At 29.6% G+C, this 22,319-nt stretch overlaps 1 protein-coding gene across 1 annotated transcript in view; it reads right to left on the bottom strand.

Annotated features, from left to right (window-relative positions):
* Window positions 1-5,022: 5,022 nt before the first annotated feature.
* Window positions 5,023-22,319, bottom strand: part of LOC109159514 (bifunctional riboflavin kinase/FMN phosphatase-like) — a 25,404-nt gene continuing 8,107 nt past the window's right edge. The window contains exons 2-12 of the mRNA XM_019307616.1: window positions 12,428-12,688; window positions 10,496-10,643; window positions 9,775-9,961; window positions 9,302-9,432; window positions 9,101-9,170; window positions 8,941-9,006; window positions 6,977-7,131; window positions 6,806-6,901; window positions 5,545-5,696; window positions 5,370-5,453; window positions 5,023-5,282 (exon numbers count right to left, since the gene is read on the bottom strand). Of these exons, the coding sequence (XP_019163161.1) occupies window positions 5,139-5,282; window positions 5,370-5,453; window positions 5,545-5,696; window positions 6,806-6,901; window positions 6,977-7,131; window positions 8,941-9,006; window positions 9,101-9,170; window positions 9,302-9,432; window positions 9,775-9,961; window positions 10,496-10,571 (1,161 nt within the window). The 5' untranslated portion in view covers window positions 10,572-10,643; window positions 12,428-12,688 and the 3' untranslated portion in view covers window positions 5,023-5,138. The remainder of the gene's footprint in view (window positions 5,283-5,369; window positions 5,454-5,544; window positions 5,697-6,805; window positions 6,902-6,976; window positions 7,132-8,940; window positions 9,007-9,100; window positions 9,171-9,301; window positions 9,433-9,774; window positions 9,962-10,495; window positions 10,644-12,427; window positions 12,689-22,319) is intronic.

The following is a 22,319-nucleotide window of genomic DNA, read 5'->3' as shown; positions in this document are numbered from 1 at the left end:
TCATCACCATTTTTATTTAAATAAAATTACTTGTCAACAGTGTGGAGTGACAACCTGGAGGTAACCTAAAAAAAAGCTAATCCAGAAATTTTTAGAGATGTGTGTCCAATTAGATTATGTTTTAGTTGATGGGGAATTGAACACTTTGAAGTAGTAGATGAGCCGGTACTTGTGCCAAAAAAATAAAATGAAGTTATATAGTACAGTATGTAGTTTTTAAGATATTCCAAAGAAAAAAAGGTAGAGAACAATAATTGAAAAGCATAGAGGGAATAATGGAGTTGGTTCAACTAAAATGGCTAAATAAATAAACAAATTCCATATATTTTTCTGGTCTATAAGTCAAACATATATATTTTCCTGGTGTAGAAGTCAAACATAGACTACTTTTTCAATGCATTCCAACATATATTTAACTGATGAATCCGGCAAATGAGACCTTCGCATTGTATTGTAGAAAAAGATAAATTGAAAGATAAAAATCCAATAATTGATGATAGAAATCACCTGTCACAACCAAAACTCTAATGGTCCATTTGGTTCACGGAATAGGCTGGGAATGGCATAGCATTCCCAGTAACAGACCTATTCTTCTGTTTGGTAACAATGTGTATTACTAGGAATAGTGTTCCTAGTAATAGCTATTACCTCAGATGAGGTAATAGCTATTACCAGGGGCCCCCCTGGTATTAATTTATTCCTGAGTCCTCAGGAATAAATTTTTTTTTTTTTTCAATTTTAACCTTATCTTTCTCGCCGTTCTCTCCCTACGTATCATTCTACCCTTCCCCGATTCCTTCATCATCATCGATTCCTTCATCATCAACATCAAGCAATTTTTCCAGCCACATCAAATTAAAGCATCATCAACATCAAAATCAAGCAAATCTTTCTGCCACATCAAAGGTAAATTTTCAGAATTTTATTTTTTACCAATTAAATATTTAATTATATAAATATTATTATATGCAGTAATATATATATATATATATATATATATATATATATATATATGTATATATATACACACACACTGCTGCGGCGCTAATATATATATATATATACACTGCTGCGGCGCGGAGGGTTCCGCAGCCGCAGCAGTTTTGTTTAATGTTTTTTTTTTAATTAGTTTAGTTTATTATATCATTAATGTAATTATCACAAAATTTATATAGAATGACAAAAGACTCTAGGTCCAAAGTGAGGAATTCCGTTAGCAGTCATCGACTCAAAGAGTCAGCTTAATTAGTTTGATTCTATAATGATAGACTTGGTGGGAGTAGCAGATAATGATCTGTCTGATGGTCTTCAATACATAACAGAATTAGTACTTAGTTAGGAATTGTAATACTTAGTTAGGAATTGAAAATGGATGGGTCCTTGACTTAGTTTTTTATTTTTTATTTTTTTTTGGTTTTTAGTTTAGTTTATTGTTTATTGTTTTTTTTTTTCCTGAAAAGTGTTATTGTTTATTTGGTTTTGTTTTTTGTCATAGCAATGTTATTGTTTATTTTTTTTACCGTAGTGTTATTATAATCTGTATAAGTTATTGTAAGTTTTAAATTAAATTTGCAGTTATGGCTCGATTGAAGAAATACAAGATGAAGAACAGAATGATATAAGAGCTGACACAGAAGATAGTGCATTTGTTGGTTTGGATGACATTGATTTAACGAGTACACAACCTAAGCCACAAAATGATGGTAGAAAAAGAAGCAATTCAAGTAAGAGAAAGAGGAGCCATGATGAAGCTATTGAGATATGTGCTGAGAATATGCTTAATGCTACGAAGCTAATAAGCAATACAATGTCAGAGGTTGGTAAGAATCTGTCTGATGGTCTTCAATATGATCGTGATATGGATATGTTTCAGAAGCTTGAACGTGCATTAAAAGAGGTTGATGGTTTGTCAAATGATGAAATGGACCTTGTTTCGTTTAAGCTCACTGATCATCCTAACAAAGTAGCTTTCTTTCTCAGTCTTGATCCTGATCGAAAACTACAATGGATCAGAAGATTCCTTGCTATCAATTAATCATTTTATGAACATTGTAACTTGCATTGGATTATTTTGAGTATTTTGTTAAAAATAACATATGTTATGCTTCTTTTGAATATTGTTAAATGTTTTTTACAAAAGTTTGTTATTTATATGACTATTTTGTTTTGAGTATTAATCACTTGATATGACGATGATGATGATGATGATGATGATATATAATAGTTGTTGTAATAATAATAATAATAATAATAATAATAATAATAATAGTTTTTGTACAAGGGCATTTATGTCTTTTAAACATATATTCTATTCCTATTCTTAACCAATCAAATATTGGAATACAGTTCCCAATGTCTATTCCTTTAGCGAACCAAACAACAGAATATAATTCATATTCTATTCCTTACCTATTCTATTCCATATGGAATGGCATTCCTATTCCCTCCAAATTCATTCCGTGAACCAAACGGCCCGTAAAGGATATTACAAGAAGTAAAATGGAAACTTTTATATCAAATGAGGGCTTTAAGGTGCAAAAATTATAAGAAGACTCTAGGAACGTTATCATTTTAATCAATTGCATCATTTTGGTGTTTGATTGGAACTCCCAAATTCCACATCCTCCTTCAGGTAATATCACTAACAAGCACTGCTCTCTTTTCACTTTTGAGAAACTACTGTTCGGTTCCATAGCCATGAAAACTTAACTATCAGACTCTAGCAGTACTTCATATTCCCAAAGCACACATCAATGAAATGGATATGGTGTAAGAACTGCTTATCTCATCAGAAAACTAGATGCTTCATTTGGTGAAAATGTGAAATTCAAATAAAATTCAGTATTGTTGACTATAATTACATCCCTATGGCAAGAGAGAAATAGAAGGATGAAAAAACATAAAGATGCAGTGTTGATAGTTGGGGGGCACAAACATTGTTCAATTTGATTGATTAGAGATTTGGAAATCTGAATTTGGTTGGGACCTGAAAAGAAATCTGAATTTGGTTGGGACCTGAAAACCAAATTCCATACATATATAATGATATGTTCACGAGTTATACTCCTTCTCGTTATGGGCCTATGAGAGACAGAGTTTGAATGATTGGTTCTGTTCTTCTCAATCGTAAAGAAGGGAAAACAGAATGAGAGAAGAGCTAGAGTTGGGGAGAAGTTGGAGGAAGAAACTTTCTTTTGATTTTATTCAATTTCTAACTTGTCTTTCAATCATATATTGCTATTATATTTAAGGACTACCAACATAATTAACTAAAGAAGGGAAAGATAATTACCAACTATAAAGAAATTCTGAATAATACTAATTGAGATAAAAAAGTAAAGAGAATAAATCAGATTGCTTAAATTGAGGGCGACGATCTGTGAGATTTGCACCCTTTTACAGTAGTATTGTTGACCAACGAATGCATCATATAATGCTTGAGAACCAAAAGTTCTCTCATTTCCCTGGTTTGTTCAGACTTCACCTTGCTAATGCCATTTAGGTTGCCTTTACTTTCACTAGTAATACAGTAAAGTGCACAGACAACTCATCCTTTGAGAAACCATTCAAATCAAGAGAATATCCAATCAAGAACTGATAGATAGCAAATGTCTTCAATGCAAGAGAAAGTGAATCAATCAATCAGATTGAAGATAACTAAAGCGAATATCATGATGGATAAAATGTACTGAAGAAGTCATTCCGACCTTTCGAATTTTAGTAAAGGTATTTTGACAAGTGAGCCAAAACGTACGGATCAGATTAGTCTCAAACTCCTTTCGACTCTAAGAAAACATGGACAAATGTATGTGAATGCAATTTTGAAATAACATATATCACCAAGAATCTCAACAATTAATTAAAAAAAGGGAAAATGGCACTTTTTCCCCCTATGTTATATACTTATAGTACTTTTTCCCCCTCAATTATTTAAGTGGCTCTTTTTTCCCCTGAAATGTTAAATGGACATATTTACCCTTAAAATAAATATTTCATTTATTTTTATTCTCCAATAAATTATTACAATAATTTGGTTCAAACCAGATACTATAGTAACCAAACCAAAATATTTCAATTACAATTTATAATCAAATACATTTATTGTTGAATTTAAACTATTTTAAAATAAAAAATAAAATTTTAAAATAAAGACGGTTCAAAATCGCGAACGGGATCCAGAACCGCCGGTTCATGATCCAGTTTTTTTTTATTCTTAAATTTAATAAATTGAAATCCAAATATTGGGTTCTAGATCTGAATCATAACTGAAAACTTTTAATTCGATTGCTATAGTGTCTGGTTCAGTTCGAACCGAACCGTGGTAATCGCTACATATACGCAATAATTTATTGGAGAAGTAAAATAAATAAAATGTTTACTTTAAGGGTAGAAATGTCAATTTAATATATTAGGGGGGAAAACCACCACTTTTAAAATAATTGAGGGGGCTAATGTGCTTACATAAATAATTGAAGGGGAAAAAGTGCTATAAGTATATAACATAGGAGGAAAAAGTGCCATTTTCCCTTAAAAAAATTTACCCTGCCATCATAAAGATCATAAAACATTAGCAACACATAGCCGACAATTGGTGATAACTTGTCAAGATTTCCCTGTGTGATGAGAAAAAGAGATTCATCAACCATGAGACTCAGCAGAGTAGAATGCCATATAAAAAAGGAAGAGTGATGTACCGGATGATTAACTCGGTGTAGTACTTGATGAAATATGAAAACGACAAGAGCATCAAGCGAAAATGGATTTCTTTCAGTTTCTGCATGTTTGGTCTAAAAGCATGCGTCAAAAACACATTTGATGATCTTTAAGTACAAGAAACATGCTTCGCCCATTCAACCAATTCTTTTCATGGCACAAAATAATCAACACTAAACTATACACTTTTGTGCACAAAAAATCCATTCCAAACCCTCATAGCATGGATTGAACCCCTCGAACACTACACTACCGCTGAAAGTAAATCACAGCAATGCATATGGTAGACCATAGTCTACAATACAATGATTGAAAAATAGAGAACAACCAAAATGGTTTTTATAAATTTGATAAATAAGGGCACTTTTTTAAATGTGATTTATATTTGTAAAAATGCCCACAACTATTTTCTGCTTATCGTACATTCATAAATTGTTCTGGAGTAGAGGACTCTTCAGGTAGGGATCATCTCTGTACTTTGAGTATAGAGGAAGCTCAAGGGCATTCTCTGCAACTCTTCTATCCTCGTGAATCTTTGCTATCAAGCTTTCAAGCGATGAAAAGTTGGCCTGAAATGTCATGTGCAGTAGTCGATAAACAAGATTTGCCATAACAAACACGATAAAAGGCGCGAAAAAGAGGCTAATGCGTACTACCTCAGGCCGTATATAGCCCACGGTTACAAGACGCAATTCCTGCCCATAGAAGTCCTCACTAAAGTCATGTAGCAGCCACGGCTCCTGAAAAAGCAAGCAATTTTTTGAGAATTATAAACTGATCAGAGGAAAGGTATGTATAGAGTTGTGTTTGTAAGTAATGTATCACACTCACTATGGTCTTCTCCGTGTTATTGAAGTATGGGTTCCAACCGATACTCATTACCATTTTGTATATACCATGATTAGATAATCCAGCCCACCCAAAATATACGCCTGATGGATATTCTGTAAGGAGGTCTGAATACCCGGTTGTGGATAAATTGGCTGAAATAATAAGTAAAAAGAACAAATTGCACTTTTGGTCCTGTGAGTATTAGGGTACTGACAATTTGAGTACGTGACTTTCAAAACTCCCAATTTAGACCTTTAACTATGCAAAAATTGGCAGATTTGGTCCTCCGGGCCAAATTGCCGGCCAATTTTGGCCGGAAAAACATAAATTGGTTCGAATTTATTTGTGTTGAGGGCAAAATCGTCATTCCACTCCCTTCTTCTTCATTCTCCCTTTCTTCTTCGTTCTTCTTCTTCTTTTTCTTCTTCGTTCTTCTTCTTCTTTCTTTCTTCTTCTTTGCTGCTTCTTTAATCTATTACTTGTAGCTTTTGTTATCATTAATAATTTATTTTGAATTTCTAAAAATTGTTAAAGTAGAATCACGACAGAAGGTGAAATGAAGAATGTGAATTTACGACAAAAGCAGAAATAAATTCGAAGAAGAAGAAGAAGAATGTTAAAGTAGAATCACGACAAAAGCAGAAATAAATTCGAAGAAGAATGTTAAAGTAGAATCACGACAAAAGCAGAAATAAATTCGAAGAAGAATGTTAAAGTAGAATCACGACAAAAGCAGCAAAGAAGAAGAAAGAAAGAAGAAGAAGAACGAAGAAGAAAGGGAGAATGAAGAAGAAGGGAGTGAAATGACGATTTTGCCCTCAACACAAATAAATTCGAACCAATTTATGTTTTTCCGGCCAAAATTGGCCGGCAATTTGGCCCGGAGGACCAAATCTGCCAATTTTTGCATAGTTAAAGGTCTAAATTGGGAGTTTTGAAAGTCATGTACTCAAATTGTCAGTACCCTAATACTCACAGGACCAAAAGTGCAATTTGTTCTAAGTAAAAATGATAAGAGTAACTTCTTGTTAATACTGATGCTGATGAATAAAAAAGAAAGGAAATCTAGGCATGGATTCTCCAATATCCTCAATGCCCCCTCCATCAACTATGATATTTCAAGGCCCGTAAACAATGAACATAAAGTGCAATTTTACCAACTAGTTTACAAGATAGTAGCATCTAAAATTTTATGGAAATCCTACTAATATCCAAAGGACAAGTATTGATTCAGCAGAAATTAGTAAATTTGTTTAGGCACCTGTTGGGATCCCAAGCACCTTTGAGCCACGACCAAATCCTCTAACGACAGGTCCACCAATGTGCCAATTTTCTATAGGTAAAGTTCCTTCTACCCCTGCATAAGTTTGATTGTCAGAAATGACAAACTGAAACATCACTTAATATGCATAAAATGGTAAGAAACACATACAATCTTGAAATGCAGGAATGCCCCACTTTTCCGGATGCAAATCGAGAAGTGAATTGATCACCTCACTAGCTGAAGTGTATAGATGAGACTGTTTAGGAAGGGATGGTACAGCAACCACTTCCATTTCAGCAGCCTTACCAGCAGTAATACCAGGTCTGACATAGGCATCATTCCATTAGAAACCAGTCTAGCTATTGGTAGTTCATAAAGTATGTAAGAGTAAATTACACTTTTGGTCTTATAACTATTGAGATCTTGTTAATTTCAGTACTTAACTTTAAAAACTAACAATTTAGTCACGTAATTATGCAATTTTTAACACATTTAGTCCTCCCGGCCAAATATCGCCGGAAAAATTTAACCCTTTTTAAATTATATATTCATGAGGGCAAAACAGTCAATTCAAGTCACCATCTTCTTCCTTGCCGTTGTTTGCCATCTCAAGCCACGAACAATATAAGAATACCCTTTGTTGAAGTATCTAGCTCCAATGAGTTTCCTTTGTTTTCCAAATGATAAAAACAAAGCAAGTTCAGAACTAAAATTTTGATCTAAATTTCAGATAGAATGATTCAGGAAAACACCAACAAAGCTAGAAAAAAAAAAAAAAAAAAAAAACCGACCTTTTGCAGTGAAAGCTTTATCTTTCTGATTCTGGCAAATCCCTTTCCACCTTTTGGGAATTGGTCCAAATCCTTTGTCACTAAAAGCTTTTTGATTCAGGCCATACTCCTGCAGCTCCAACATAGCACACAAAACACGATTGTTGGGCAATGGATACTTCTTTCTTGTCATTAATTAACGATTCCGGTGCCGGTGTTCGGGAACTGGCTTTGAATGTAACTATGGCTCAGAGATTTGAATATAACTATGGTGATTTCATCCCCATCCATTGGCATAGGATACGTGAACGCAGGGTGAATATGGAACACATAACACCACCACCGCCGGAAACATCATTTCCCCCAATTTGATATGTATATGTAGATAACATCAAAGCAATTGGCTGGACACGTGAACGCAGGGCAACATCATTTCCCCCATTTTCATCCACAAAATCTAAAACCCAGAATGAAAAAAAAAAAAAAAAAACAGAAATACTAAAGCTATCAAAACCCAGAAATACGAAAAATTACGAAAGCTATCAAAAAAATTCAAAACTTATACACGGCAGGAGGTCAGATCTCTCAAAGTTTTGCAGGTTTCGGGCAACAATTTCACGTTTGAATTGTCAAAAAACCTCGGCTGAAACAGCTAGTTAATGCTGATGGACATTGCTTTGAACCGGTTCACCGGCAGAATACCAAAAGACTTGTGTATGGGAGGGAGGTTGAAAACATTAATTTTAAGCTTTGGTGGCTATTACGACGACAGCGACAGCCGAGGAAAAATTCCGGCCAGAAGGTGGCTAGAATCAGACGGCGAGCTAGTGCAAGAGAGAAAAGGGTGACTTGAATTGACTATTTTACCCTCATAAATAAATAATTTAAAGAGGGTTAAGTTTTTCCGGTGATATTTGGCCGGTAATTTGGCCGGGAGGATTAAATGTGTTAAAAATTGCATAGTTACGGGACTAAATTGTTAGTTTTTAAAGTCAAGTACTGAAATTAACAAGACCCAATAGTTATAGGACCAAAAGTGTAATTTACTCAGTATGTAATTCTATTGTTGATTCCACAAATAAAATTAAGAAAACTACAGTATATGTTGATTAATTAATATTGATCAAAGCCATAACCTGAAAGTCTACAAGTCACATCTTAATTAGTATTATGCACAGATACTTTGTAAGATGCTGTTTTTGAAGTGTATGCTTTATTAGATATAAATTGCTCCTGCAATAAACTTTTTGCCTATGAAAACATTACATCATAAAAAATTTTGAAGTACTATATTACTCCAGGTTATCACCTAACTAGCATCAAATTTCATATCCACAAAATAAATTATCATAGAATACTCACAATGAATCTTCAATGACAAGACAGCTCGATGGATTTACACCAAGTCTTTTAGCCACTTCAAGAAAACTTAAAACAAGAGAAGAACACAATATATAAGGCCACCACAAGAGAATATCATGTCAAGCATCTGAATAAGAAAGATCTTTATATTCAATCTTACATTTCAGGATTTGGCTTTCCAGCTGTAACTTCATCACCTCCAACAATGGCGAAGAAGGATTCCTTCCAACCTATAGTATGTAAATGATACTCTAAAATAAGCAATTTCATGCAACATTTTTGACGTGTCATATTTGCATTATATTTACCTAAATTATGAGACAGACATACAAGAAAAAGAATAGGTTTGAGTGCCAACTACCTTGATGATAAGAAATTTTTGTCTCTATGTTTGACTTCGGAGAATTAGAAGCCAAGGCCATTAGCACACCATGACTTTTGAGATGATTAATCAATCGATTGGCACCTGGAAGAGCTTTAATATTGGACCACCTACAATTAGAATTAGAAATAATGATTACTCCTCCCTCCATCCCACTTTACTTATCTTGTTTGCTGTTTTATTGGTAAATAAAACTAAATTTTGAATTGTGTTTAAGTTTTGAAAATAAAAATTAGATATTAGGAGACTATATGTTAAGTTCTAGTAGCCCCAAGATTCATAACTTAAAATTACCAAAAAACAAAAAACTTTAAAATGTTGGTCAAAATTAATTGTGTTGACAAGTGAAATTGGAAACCTTCTAATAATATGATAAATTTTATGCCCAAGAACATGGAACCTTCAAAAAAGGTTGTACATTTTCAGAACAAGAGAACATTAACATATATTACCGCTCAGAAAACATTGGAGTAATTTGTGTAAGAAATTCTTCTTTTGTTAAGGGAATATCATAATCTTCAACAACCACAGCTGCAGCTTCTACAGGTGTCTTCCCTACTATTTTATGAGCTTCTCTGCCATCCCATTGTTTTCCATAATTAACTAGGGCAACCTTTAGAACATCACTCACAATGCCATCTGCCAGAAAATTAAGTTCAATTTGAAACTGGTATTCACAAAACAAAAGAAAATAAAACCTCAAATGTACAGAATATGTTACTTCAGATAGGTTGTTCTACATAACTATGTCATGTTCAAAGTTTATCAAAGATGTTCAGGTCTAGCATTCTAGTTCATTTAAAATCTCAGGAATAAATGGTCAATCAATTCTCCCTACATGAATTTCAAGCACATTATTATATCATTTGACATAAAGCATTCCATACAAAATGCAATGATGCAGATGAAAAAATATGTAGACTGGAACATTCAACCTTAGTAACTTGTACGACAAAAATATACTGCATAGATAACATGAACATTGGTATTGAAGGAGGAAATTGTATGGTCGAAATAAATCTTATTTTAAAATTTTTAACTTTAATGGTTGGTGCGGTTTAATTTTGGATCACGAAAATGCCTAAAAAGGAAAGGGATGATTTCTAGTCTACTGGCTCAGAAATTAGTCTGTTCATTTATCAAGCAATACAACATAACAAGAGTGCAAATCACCTGTGTTTAGAAGTGTACCATCCAAATCAAGAATAACACAAGAAACAAGCTTCTTTAAAGGTTTCACCAATGACATTGTGAAGAATGTCAAAGAAGCCCAAATCAAGGCACTTGTGCTCTTTTAGGTAACATATAGATCGATCACCTCCTGTTATACCACAAAGAAGCGAGATTTGATTGATAAATATACCATAAGATCCTAATTCAACTTCATAAACAGTAAACATTAACGGGAAAGCCTTATGCTATCAACAATTGATAAAGGTATTTATACCACCAAAGCATTTGGTCTTAAATATCAGGAACTATTTGCAACAACCACAAAAGACATTGTGAAGACGTGGATGGAAGCCATCATTAACAGGCCATGCAGCAATGCTTTGCCTACCAGAACACTATGCGGTTTGGGATTCTTACTTATTCAAGTTAGTTGATAATACCAATATGTAAGTGGAAGATTTTAAATTTGGCAAAGAGCAATATCAACAGTAACAAATTCTATAAAAAATCAACTCCTCAAAGTTCATGATACACAATGCCAAGTCCACTACCAAGGAGAATAGAGTAGGGATGGTCACAGGGTGAGGAATGGCATATTCCCGTCCCAAACCCCTATTCCCCACCCTCGCATCCCTACCCCTGCAGGGAATCCCCAGCCCAATCAACACCCCATCCAAAATAGTAGAACACTGCACATCTGAGACCCCTCTTTTGCACTTTTTTTTTTTAAAAAAAAACACCCCTCTTTTGCACTTGAGTGAGTACAAAACTTAAAACATAAATTACAAAAACAAGAATGTTAGAAATTATCTAACATCAAGATTTTAGAATGATATGAAGCTAAAATTTCTTACTTGTCATGCTAGTAATTTCAGTTCACTATTCAAAATCAGTAGCCATCTCTAGAGTCTAGAACAGAGTAAAGAATGGGGAAAATCATAAAGAATGGGGATAATCACAATTCAAGTTTTCACAAACCAATCACTTATGAAGTTATGATACAAATAAGAAAAATGAGTGTTTTTAAATTAAAAAAAAAAAAAAAAAAAAAAAAAAAAAAAACATGGTTCTAGCTGAAATGAAAACTCAATGAGAGAATTTAAAACCAACCATCTCTATTTGTTCCTCAAATATCTCTATCTCTATCTCTATATATATTAAAGCAAAATTCTTAAAGATCAATTTCAACTCATCTATGGTGGAAAATAGAAAACATTAACAGTTAAAAATATACTCCGTAATATAAAGCTGTTACAAAACAATATATTAATGGACATTATTACTATATTTATGTGTATTTATGGAGATGTTATGTAACCACTCTTTCATATATATATATATATTGTTAATGATAATGAAATGGGGCTCTTCTCCTTTGATTCATTCTTGTCTATTATTCTCTGCATTTTCAATTTCCTTGTTAATTATACTTTGAATACGCAAACTCATCAACATTACAACACGTTATTAGCACGCTACCAGTCTACCACATTCAATCGGTGAACGGTAATATTTACCAATATACATTTTTTGTGTGTAAATATATATCTGTGAATTCATGATTCTTCGCCTTTTGTGATTATATGCATATTTTTTTAATCAGTATGCTCTTTATTGTTTTCTTATGTGTGTATATCACAACTGTTTCAAGTACACGGAAGAAGAAGAAGAAGAAGAAGAAGAAGAATATATTCTACAGAATATATGAATGTATATACAGGCTATTATATGTGTATATTTCCCTTCGCAAACCAAGACAATATTTTTCAAAAACAAGTTTTCTGAAGCAACACAAATTCAGATTTCGCATACCTTTTTTTTCCACAGGGCAATAATTTTTCAGATTTCACACATGCTCACATTCGGATTTTTTTTTTTATTTTATTCGAATATTTTTTTTCGAAAAATAAAAAATAAAAAAAAAACCAAAACCTGTTTTGGTTGATCTATCCTCGCCGTTGTCGCCGCACGTTTTTGTCAAGACCGCTGTTGCGTCGCATTCTCTGATCTGTTGTGCCGCGATGTTTTGTTGACTGGCGCCGTTGTCGCTGTTTTGGCTGATTACACTCCGGCGGTAGCTTAGCGCTCTAGAGGAGGAGGCGGTGGCAGGTTGTCGCCGGCTGTGCTGCGTTCCAGTGGTGGTCGACGTTCCGGCGGATGACGGTGGCGGCAGTAGCGCGAAATGCGCGATTGCTTTAAATTTTTTGCGATCGCAGCTATTTCCCGTACTTGTAGTTGCACCTAGGGTGGGCACTTTGTTAAACCGAACCAATCCCATTTGAACTGAATCGAACCGAACTAGTAATAGAAAAAAGAACATTTTGTAACTCGAACGATTTAGTACCGAATCGAATCAAAATTGAACGGTTTGGCAAAAATAAAATCAAACCGAATGCTATATAATTTTTTTAATAAATAATAATAATTACAACAATAATAATAAGTAATAATTTAATAATAATAATAAAAGAAGTAAATCCAAGTTCCTTAATGCCTGGTCCCCGTTTAGTTCTCATTTTGACTGGTACCAAACCTTAAATTTTTTATTTGATTTCTTTATAGCTTGTTTTCTACATTGCACTTTTGTTATTTGTCGCAATTGTTCTTTCCCTCACAATTATATCTAACTTGAGTTGTATTTACAATATTCAGTATTTTCCTTAGTTTCATGTTTTTCTATATAAATTTAATGTGTTTTACAGTCATTCTAATTTTGATTTCCAGTGCACTATAATTATTTTCTAGTACTGGAATATATTTCGAGTGCACTAGCAATGACAGATTGTGTCCAAAAATTAACTATATAGTAATTGACACTTGTTCTTTTAATATCAACTATACAAATAGATGATTATTCATCTTATCAATAAAAATATGCCAACTAAACCAACTGAAGAGTCGGTTGTGCAAAAACGTTAACTAATGTTTGGTAATTAGTATTTAGTATTGTGTTTGAACTTTGGATTACTATTTTGTTATATAATGTTTAGAGTTTGAATTTGGATTATGTGAATATGTATTGTTTGGTAGTATGTTCGAAAAATTAAGAAATGTTGAAAATTTGGAGATCTTAAACCGAATCGAAGTAAATTTGAACCGAAACCAAACCGTTTCAAACCAAACCGATATCGAACCGAACCTTAATGTTAAACCGGATGGTTTAACTTTTTTAAAACGAAAAACCGAAACCGAAACCAACCGAACCAAAACCCGAAACGCCCACTCCTAGTTGCACCCGTGCACGGCCATATATATAAGAAATATAATATGCAAGATCATATAATAAAAGAAAGTTATCATTATTAGTAAAAATGTAATAAGACAAAACATTTAAATTTCATTAGACATTACTAGTTCTTTTACGCGTTTTGCGAATGGAATAATGCCTAATAATTATTTTTAAATAAGTATTTCAAAGTATATTAATATAATATTATATCGGAGATGTTCATGCATAAGTAAGTAAATATTGAATTTGTTTATTTAAATTGATAATTTAAAGTATATAAATGCAAGATAATATACGAGAGTTTGATTATATTGTCACTAAAATAAATGTTTGCAACTTTGTAATAATGCTAGTCTAAATACTTAGTCTAAAAACGATAGTCTAAATAAATACTACTTTTGGTTTAAATTTTTTTAATTCTTTTTAATTTTTTTTGGGTAGCATTGTCATTGTATTCATCTTCAATACATGTCCTTTTTTTTTTATTATTATTATTGGTAGTGTGTCATGTGCAATTGGGTTAATGGTGGTAGCATAGTTGAATTTATCGTGCAATGAAGTTATGGTGTAGGAAGCTTTAGATTTGCCTTGTTGTGTATTTGATGGGATCTTAGTTGCACTATTAACTCTTCATCTTACAAGCACCTATTGATACTTGGTAGTTGTAGTTTTTTCCCTACATGTTTCATGCATTGTGAGATGTGTGTCATAGGTTATCATGTGAAAGTATTGAACAAAATATTAATATTCATTATATTTGTATAAAATACTTGGTAAATAAATATATATATGTCATATTTTGTATTATAACTTTGATATTTAATTACAAGATAATGTAAAAAAAAAACAAAAAAAAAAAAACAAAAAAACAAAAAACAATGGACAATGTAGTGAATATAATAAAGGGAAAATGACACTTTTTCCCCTTGAGTTATATACCTATAGCATTTTCCCCCCCTGAATTATTGAAGTGGCTGTTTTTCCCCCTGAAATGTTAAATGGACATATTTACCCTTAAAATAAATATTTCATTTATTTTTTTCTCCAACAAATTATGACCATAATTTGGTTCAAATCAAACAAACACTATAGCAACCAAACCGAAATATTCCAATACAATTTAGAATCGAAATCCGATATTTAGAGTTTATTAAAATCGTGAACCGGAACGGACGGTACATGTTTCGAACTGAAAAAATAAAATACATTTATTGTTGAATTTAGACTATTTTAAAATAAAAAAATAAAATTTTAAAATAAAGACGGTTCAAAATCGCGAATCGGATCCGGAACCGCCGGTTCACGGTTCAAGATTCAATTTTTTTGATACATAATTTTAATAAATTAACATTTAACTATTGGGTTCTAGATCTGAATTATAACCGGAAACTATTAATTCGATTGCTTTAGTATCCGGTTCAATTCAAACCGAACCGTGGTCATCCCTACGTATACGCAATAATTTGTTGGAGAAGTAAAATAAATAAAATGTTTACTTTAAGGGTATAAATGTCAATTTAATATATCAGGGGGAAAAAGCACCACTTTTAGAATAATTGAGGGGGCTAATGTGCTTACCTAAATAATTGAGGGGGAAAAAGTGCTATAAGTATATAACTCAGGGGTAAAAAGTGTCATTTTCCCTATAATAAATTAATAAATTTGAAGGTAATGAATCTTTGAATTGTAAAAAATAAAGATAATATAACTAATGAAATTATATCTCTTTTAAAATTTGTTATAATGAATAATGAATAATTTTTTAAAATAAAAGCATTATAGACATCTAATTCTAAATTAATTAAATGCATATGTATTATTTTTTATTTTAGCTACTAATTTATTTAATTTAATAAAAGTAATAAAGTGGCGTACATACTTTTCATCAACAATAATAAAATCATTGATTTAAAAAAAAAAAAATTTACATTCGTTGTTAAGAGAAATTGTTTTGAGAGTTTGTCAATGACAATTGTTACAATTTCTGACAATAGAGGATGATAATAAATAATTCAAAATATATAGTTACAATAGATATTGTTATAATGATATAGTAAAAATTAACTTATAAATTTCTTTAGAAGTTTTCATGCATGATAAAATTTTGATGTGTAAACTTGTTCAATTGGAGCCCGTGGGATGTCAACATTGTCAATTCTTTGGAAAATTGTCCTACCGTTTTAGAGTCCATGTGTAATTGTATTTATGATCAACTGTAGTTAGGTCGCATCAATTGTATAATATTTGTAAAGTAATATACAATTCTACTATTATAAAAATACATACAAAAAATATTAATACCATAACGACCTAAATCATACTAATAATGCAAAAGTATATATAATTGAAATATTAAGTTGATCTAAATAATCAATAGAAGATTAATTAAACGAAAAAAAAAAAAAAAAAACTTAACCTAAATTTGTTTTTTTTTTTAAATGCATAAAAATCAAATGATTTTTAAAGTTTTTGATTTATAATCTTTGATGCTTAACTTTGAATGTTATGTATTTAGTCGGACTAATTATTTGACCAAAGTTTATGTTAAATTTTATATTATATATATATATTTTTAATACATTCTAACATATTCGTAGTATATGTTTAACAATTATGCCAACTCTAATTGGGATGTGGTTCGAACCTAAGAATTTTTTATAGAAATTAATGGGTAAGTTAAAATAATAAATAGTTAACGGAATATTCCGTTACTAAAGTTTATACTAACGAAATTTATGTTATTTAAGGGAAGAAAATAATATAATAGAGGGTAAATAAGGAAAATCTATATATATATATATATATATATATATATATATATATATATATATATATATATATATATATATATAAAAGTAAAATCCTCCTATTTTATTTTTCCGCTCAAACTTTTGTAGTCAAATTAATTAAATATTTTATATTTTATTGGTCAAATACTTAATAAAGCTTATTTGGTAAGCAAATGAAAAATGGAAATTTAGTAATATCAATATTATGAATTAATTAGGAATAAGATTAATTAGGAATATTAATATAATGAATTGATTAGGAATATCAATATAATGAATTGATCTCATCTATTATGTATAAATACACCTTATATGACCATAGACAACTCATCAATTTCACAATCTCAACTAAGGTTAATTATTTCATTGACTTTTGCTAATTATCCTGTGATCTTCCACAATTGAGGTTGATACGTGATTTGCACGGGTGAAGTTTTCATTATCTTAGTTTCTTTTTTCTTTCTTTCTTATTGGGTTTTGTTTTGTTTTTTTTTTGTTTTTTGTTTTTTTTTTTGTTTTTTGTTTTTTGTTTTTGTTTTTTTTTTTTGTTTTTTGTTTTTGTATTTTTCGATTTTTAAACAAGAAAAGTGGTTCGTAAGAAAAAATGTTGATATATTCTTTTTTTTTTTGTTTATTTTTGTAGAGAAGATACAGATCTATAAAGATTGATGGGGAAGCAATAGAGTTCCTTGCTCATCAAGTGGATAAAGTGGGGAGGGACGAATTCTGTGTATATGTAAACAGATGCAAAGGGAAGCATGATAAGAATACACTAAAAATGAAAATAGTATTCAAAGCATTTTTTTAGTTGTCAATTTGTCAAAGCGTTGGGCTTTCTTTTGATTCAATTTCTCCGTCTTTAAAGTGTGCATTTTATGTAATAAAAGAGTAATTTATCTCTCCCTTCAAGACGTTTTGGCATTTTCGGCGGAATCAACACTGCGGAAGCAATCTTGACTTTGTCGGTGCGGAAGTTGTTTTTTTTTTTTTTTGTTTTGTTTTGTTTTGTTTTTGTTTTTTTTTGTTTTTTTTTTTGTTTTTTTGCAAATCTGAAGTTGGCATTGCTTTGGATTAAATTAGTAGTTATTTTTATGGCGGTGGTGGAAGAAGATTTCTGCAGCAGTTCATGTTAGAGGGCGGTGGTTGAAGTTTGTGGGGATGACAACTCAATGAGAGTGTGGATCGTAAATATATGTGTATTAATTTTTTTTTTGTATGTTTATATTCACTACCATTTTTAAGATTCATATTTATATTTACATTCATATTATTATTGTATTTTCTTTCCTGCATAATTTTAGGCTTAGTTTGTTGATGTATCAATAACATTGTTCAATCCCAGTGAATAAGGATTATTCCTTTGTTGTGTAGTACCATAGAGAATTGCTATGCTATTCGATCCATTTTGAAGGTGAAAAAGGTATTTATCTTTATCCTAGAATCTAATTTTATGTTGTTTTTAACTTTATTTTTTGTTTGGATGTTTGTCTCTATCTCTTTTGTCAACCTTGAAGGGTTTCAACCATGGCCGCCAATCATTGTAGATGAAAACTTGCAGGATGACTTTTTTAAAATTTAGAGGTGGTAGTAACCCCTAGAACAACTTTGATTGTATTACATAATATTGACTTGGTGGATACAAAAACTAGAAATGCAAAATGAAGAATCTGAGTGTTTTTAATATTTTTTTTTTATTTTAATACTTTCTATTAAAAGTTTATTATTTTAGTTAATTACACATTTTAAATATCAAATCTAAATATGGTAGCTACTCATTTTAAATATTGAAGTTAATCGAATTTAAATTTCCTCTAAAATATGCATAAATTGAACATATATATATATATATATATATATATATATATATATATATATATATGTATATTATGTATATTATGTATATGGTTTAAATTTGTTTTGCATTGGTAGTTAATTACTATACAATCATGTAATGAAAATCAAAAGTTTCATATTTAGTTCTTATTAATATACATGCAATGATGCAATTGCATATATTGAAAAAGTAGTATATAAATTTAATAAAGTATATTTTATTGGTAGTTTTATTTTTAAAAAAAAATGTAATATTTTGCAACTATTTCAGGTAAGCACTTTAGCAAGTTGTTTGTATATTATATTTATTAATTACTTTATTTTTATTTTGTGAAAATATTTCATGCTGAAAATTGAATTGTAGATGTATCATATCTTTTTCTTTAGCATAATATTCTTTTTAATTTTATTGTGATGAAGATTGTATTTATGAGTTTAGACATTGGATGGATTAATAACTATCATATTCTTTTTAATTTTACTGTGGTGATGATGAAGATTATACAGATGAGTCATGAGTTTAGACATTGGACAAATTAACATGGATGTTAGTAAAGGATGTGGCAACACCTAACAGGCACAATTAATATATAGATTAATTAGTCTTGCTGGTGTAATCGAAATTACTAATAAATGAGAATATATATTTTCTTTTGTAGTTTACCTACTAATGTAGCTTACTAAGATGTTTGTAATAACTTTTTATTTTAATACGGTGTATTAAAAGTTTATTATTTTAGCTAATTACTCATTTTAAATATCAAATCTTATTTAATTGATAGTATATTTTTGAAATCAATAAAATAATAGTATGTTTTTTTTTTCAATTGTAATATCGCAATGTTTCCTATATAGTTATTACATAACAAAACTTTAAAATGAATAAAGGTTACATATCGTATTTACACATGAAACGTATTTATAGTAACAGTTGTTAGTATTATAAAATTACTTCAACATAGAAATATTAAAAAAAATTGTTATTGATAATTAAATAATTAATATGTATTAAAAAGAATCATTGACTAAGAAAAAATGGCATGAAAAGTAGATCAGTTTGAAAAGGAAATGATAAATAATACATGATTAAAAATGGCACATAATATATTACTGAAAAAAGTAGATCAATTTGAAAAGGAAATAATAATTAATACTTGATTAAAAATGACACAGAATATATTACTGGAAATAATATATATATATATATATATATATATATATATATATATATATATATATATATATATATATATATATATATATATATATATATATATATATATATATATATATTATTAATTAACTAATTAATATGTATTAAAAAATCATTGACTGAGAATAAAAATGGCATGCAAATTATACCAATTGAAAAAGGAAATAATAATTAATATTTGATTAAAATGGCATGAAATATATAAATTCTGAATATATATCGGAAATTATATTAATAATTATAGTATAAATTAATTGATATGTATTAAAAAAATTGACTGAGAATAAAAATGACATGAAAATTATACCAATTGAAAAATGAAATGATTATTAATACTTGATTAAAAATTAAAAAATGATTCCAAATTAAATCAAATGAAAAAGAAAATTGTCAGACCGTCCAAACAATAGTATAAGTAAACTGGAAAAAGAATTTGTTAATTGGAAAAATAATTGACTGAGATTGAAGATAGCACGAAATGTATAAATTGTAGTACAATATTTTAAGAAAAAAAAAGGATCCTTATATTGACCATGTCAAAAAGGAAATATATGTAAAATCGAAAAACTATATATTATTACAAATTTATTGGAAATATTAAAAAAATTATTATTATTAATTAACTAATTAATATGTATTCAAAAAATTTATTGATTGAGAATAAAAAATGACATGCAAATTAGGTCAATTGAAAAAAGAAATGATAATTAATACTTGATTAAAAATGACATGGAATCCTTTTAAAAAAATGGCACGAGATCTGTAATTTTCAAATATATAATGACAATTATATTAATAATTATAGTATAAATTAATTGATATGTATTAAAAAAATATTTAATTGAGAATACAAATGGCATGAAAATTAGGCTAATTGAAAAAGGAAATTATTATTAATACTTGATTTAAAATTAAAAATAATTCCAAATTAACTCAAATGAAAAAAAAAAAAGAATTGCAACTCCGCCCAAATAATAGTATATATAAATTGAAAAAGAAATCTGTTAATTGAATAAATAATTGACTGAGATTAAAAATGACACGAAATATACAAATTATGGTATAATATTTTTTTTTTAAAATCTCCAAATTAACAATGTCGAAAAGGAAACGAATTAACAATAGTATATCTAAATTGGAAAATGGTATATGTTATTAATAATTTACTGAAAATAAAAATAAAAAATATTAATAATTATCTAATTAATATGTATTAAAAAAGAATTATTGGCTGGTAATAAAAATGACATAAAAATTAAGTCAATTGGAAAATAAAATGCTAATTAATACTTGATTAAAATTGATCAGAATATATTACTAGAAATAAAGAAATATGTTATTAATAAATAACTAATTAGTATGTCTACATATAATTAAAAGTAAAATCATCCTAGCCAAATTCCCCCCCCCCCCCCCCCCCCCCAAAAAAAATTTGCGGGCATTTCTGTAATATCTGTGTATATATAATTAGTCTATATATAATTCATAAATATTCTGTATGTGACTAAGTAGTTATGGAAAAAATATTATGGTAATTAATTAATTAGTTTATAAAATTTATTATGTGTGAAGTTTAATTGACTAAAATTTAATTAATTATAAAAATTATATATTCATATCCGTGTATATATAAGTAGTCTATATATATTTCATAAATATTTTGTATGTGACTAATTAGTTATGGAAAGAATATTATGGTAATTTATTAATTAGTTTATAAAATTTATTCCGTGTGAAGTTTAATTGACTAAAATTTAATTAATTATAAAATTTATATATTCATGTAGTCCTTTTTGGTAAGCAAATATTTAATAGAAATTAATTAAATATATAAATAAATGTAGCTTACGCTCTTATTATCATATACTTAAATATTTTATATTTTTTTGCTCAAATAATTAATAATTAATATTTTTAATTATTTTAAAATTTGTTTATTATTAAAATTTTGAATTATTTAATATTTTGACTAGGAGTTGAAGGGGAATGGAGAATCCCCATCTCCGCCTAATTCTCCGCTAGGACGGGGATGAGGAATATTTTCAATTCACTGCCGGGGACGAGACAGGATGGGGATGGGAACGGGGTCGCAGTGATGGGGACGGGGAGTATACTCCCCGCCCGCCTCGCCCCGTTGCCATCCCAGAATATGTACTTAAAAATGGAAAATGGTTACCAAATTCTAAGAATAAGTAACCATTATAATTGTGAGAATAATGGAAACAAATTCTGCGTAATAAATCAGAAAATTCTTTTGAAATTTTGCGTAATTTTATAAGAAAATAATAATTTATTAATTATTATTTACAACAATCTATACTATTAATAAAATACAAATTATCCTCTTTAAATTTTCCACCTAAACTAATAAAAAATATTAATTAATTCGTAAAAAAATTAATAAAGTTTAATTGGTAACAAAATTTTATATGGAAATTAACTAATATCTAATGAATTGTTACCCCAAATTAAAGTCAATATGTACTTAAAAATGAAAAATAGTTAACAACTTTTGTGAATAATTAAACCATTATAATTGTGAGAATAATTAAAACAAATTCTGCGTAATAAATGGAAAAATTCCTTGAAAATATTGTACTACCATCATCATTCAACTCAGGGTGAAAAGAATTATACTACCATCATCATTCACATGCGGAGCTAGGTATATGATTCAAAACTATCAAGATGAAATGGAATATGCAGGCACATCGGTTATCCTCATCTGTTCATAACATTCACATGCAACCCGAAGTGGAC

This window comes from Ipomoea nil, unplaced genomic scaffold, assembly GCF_001879475.1.
Source record: "Ipomoea nil cultivar Tokyo-kokei standard unplaced genomic scaffold, Asagao_1.1 scaffold2833, whole genome shotgun sequence".
Taxonomy (NCBI): domain Eukaryota; kingdom Viridiplantae; phylum Streptophyta; class Magnoliopsida; order Solanales; family Convolvulaceae; genus Ipomoea; species Ipomoea nil.
The sequence above is the reverse complement of the archived record's forward strand: the minus strand, read 5'-3'. Positions and strand labels throughout refer to the sequence as shown.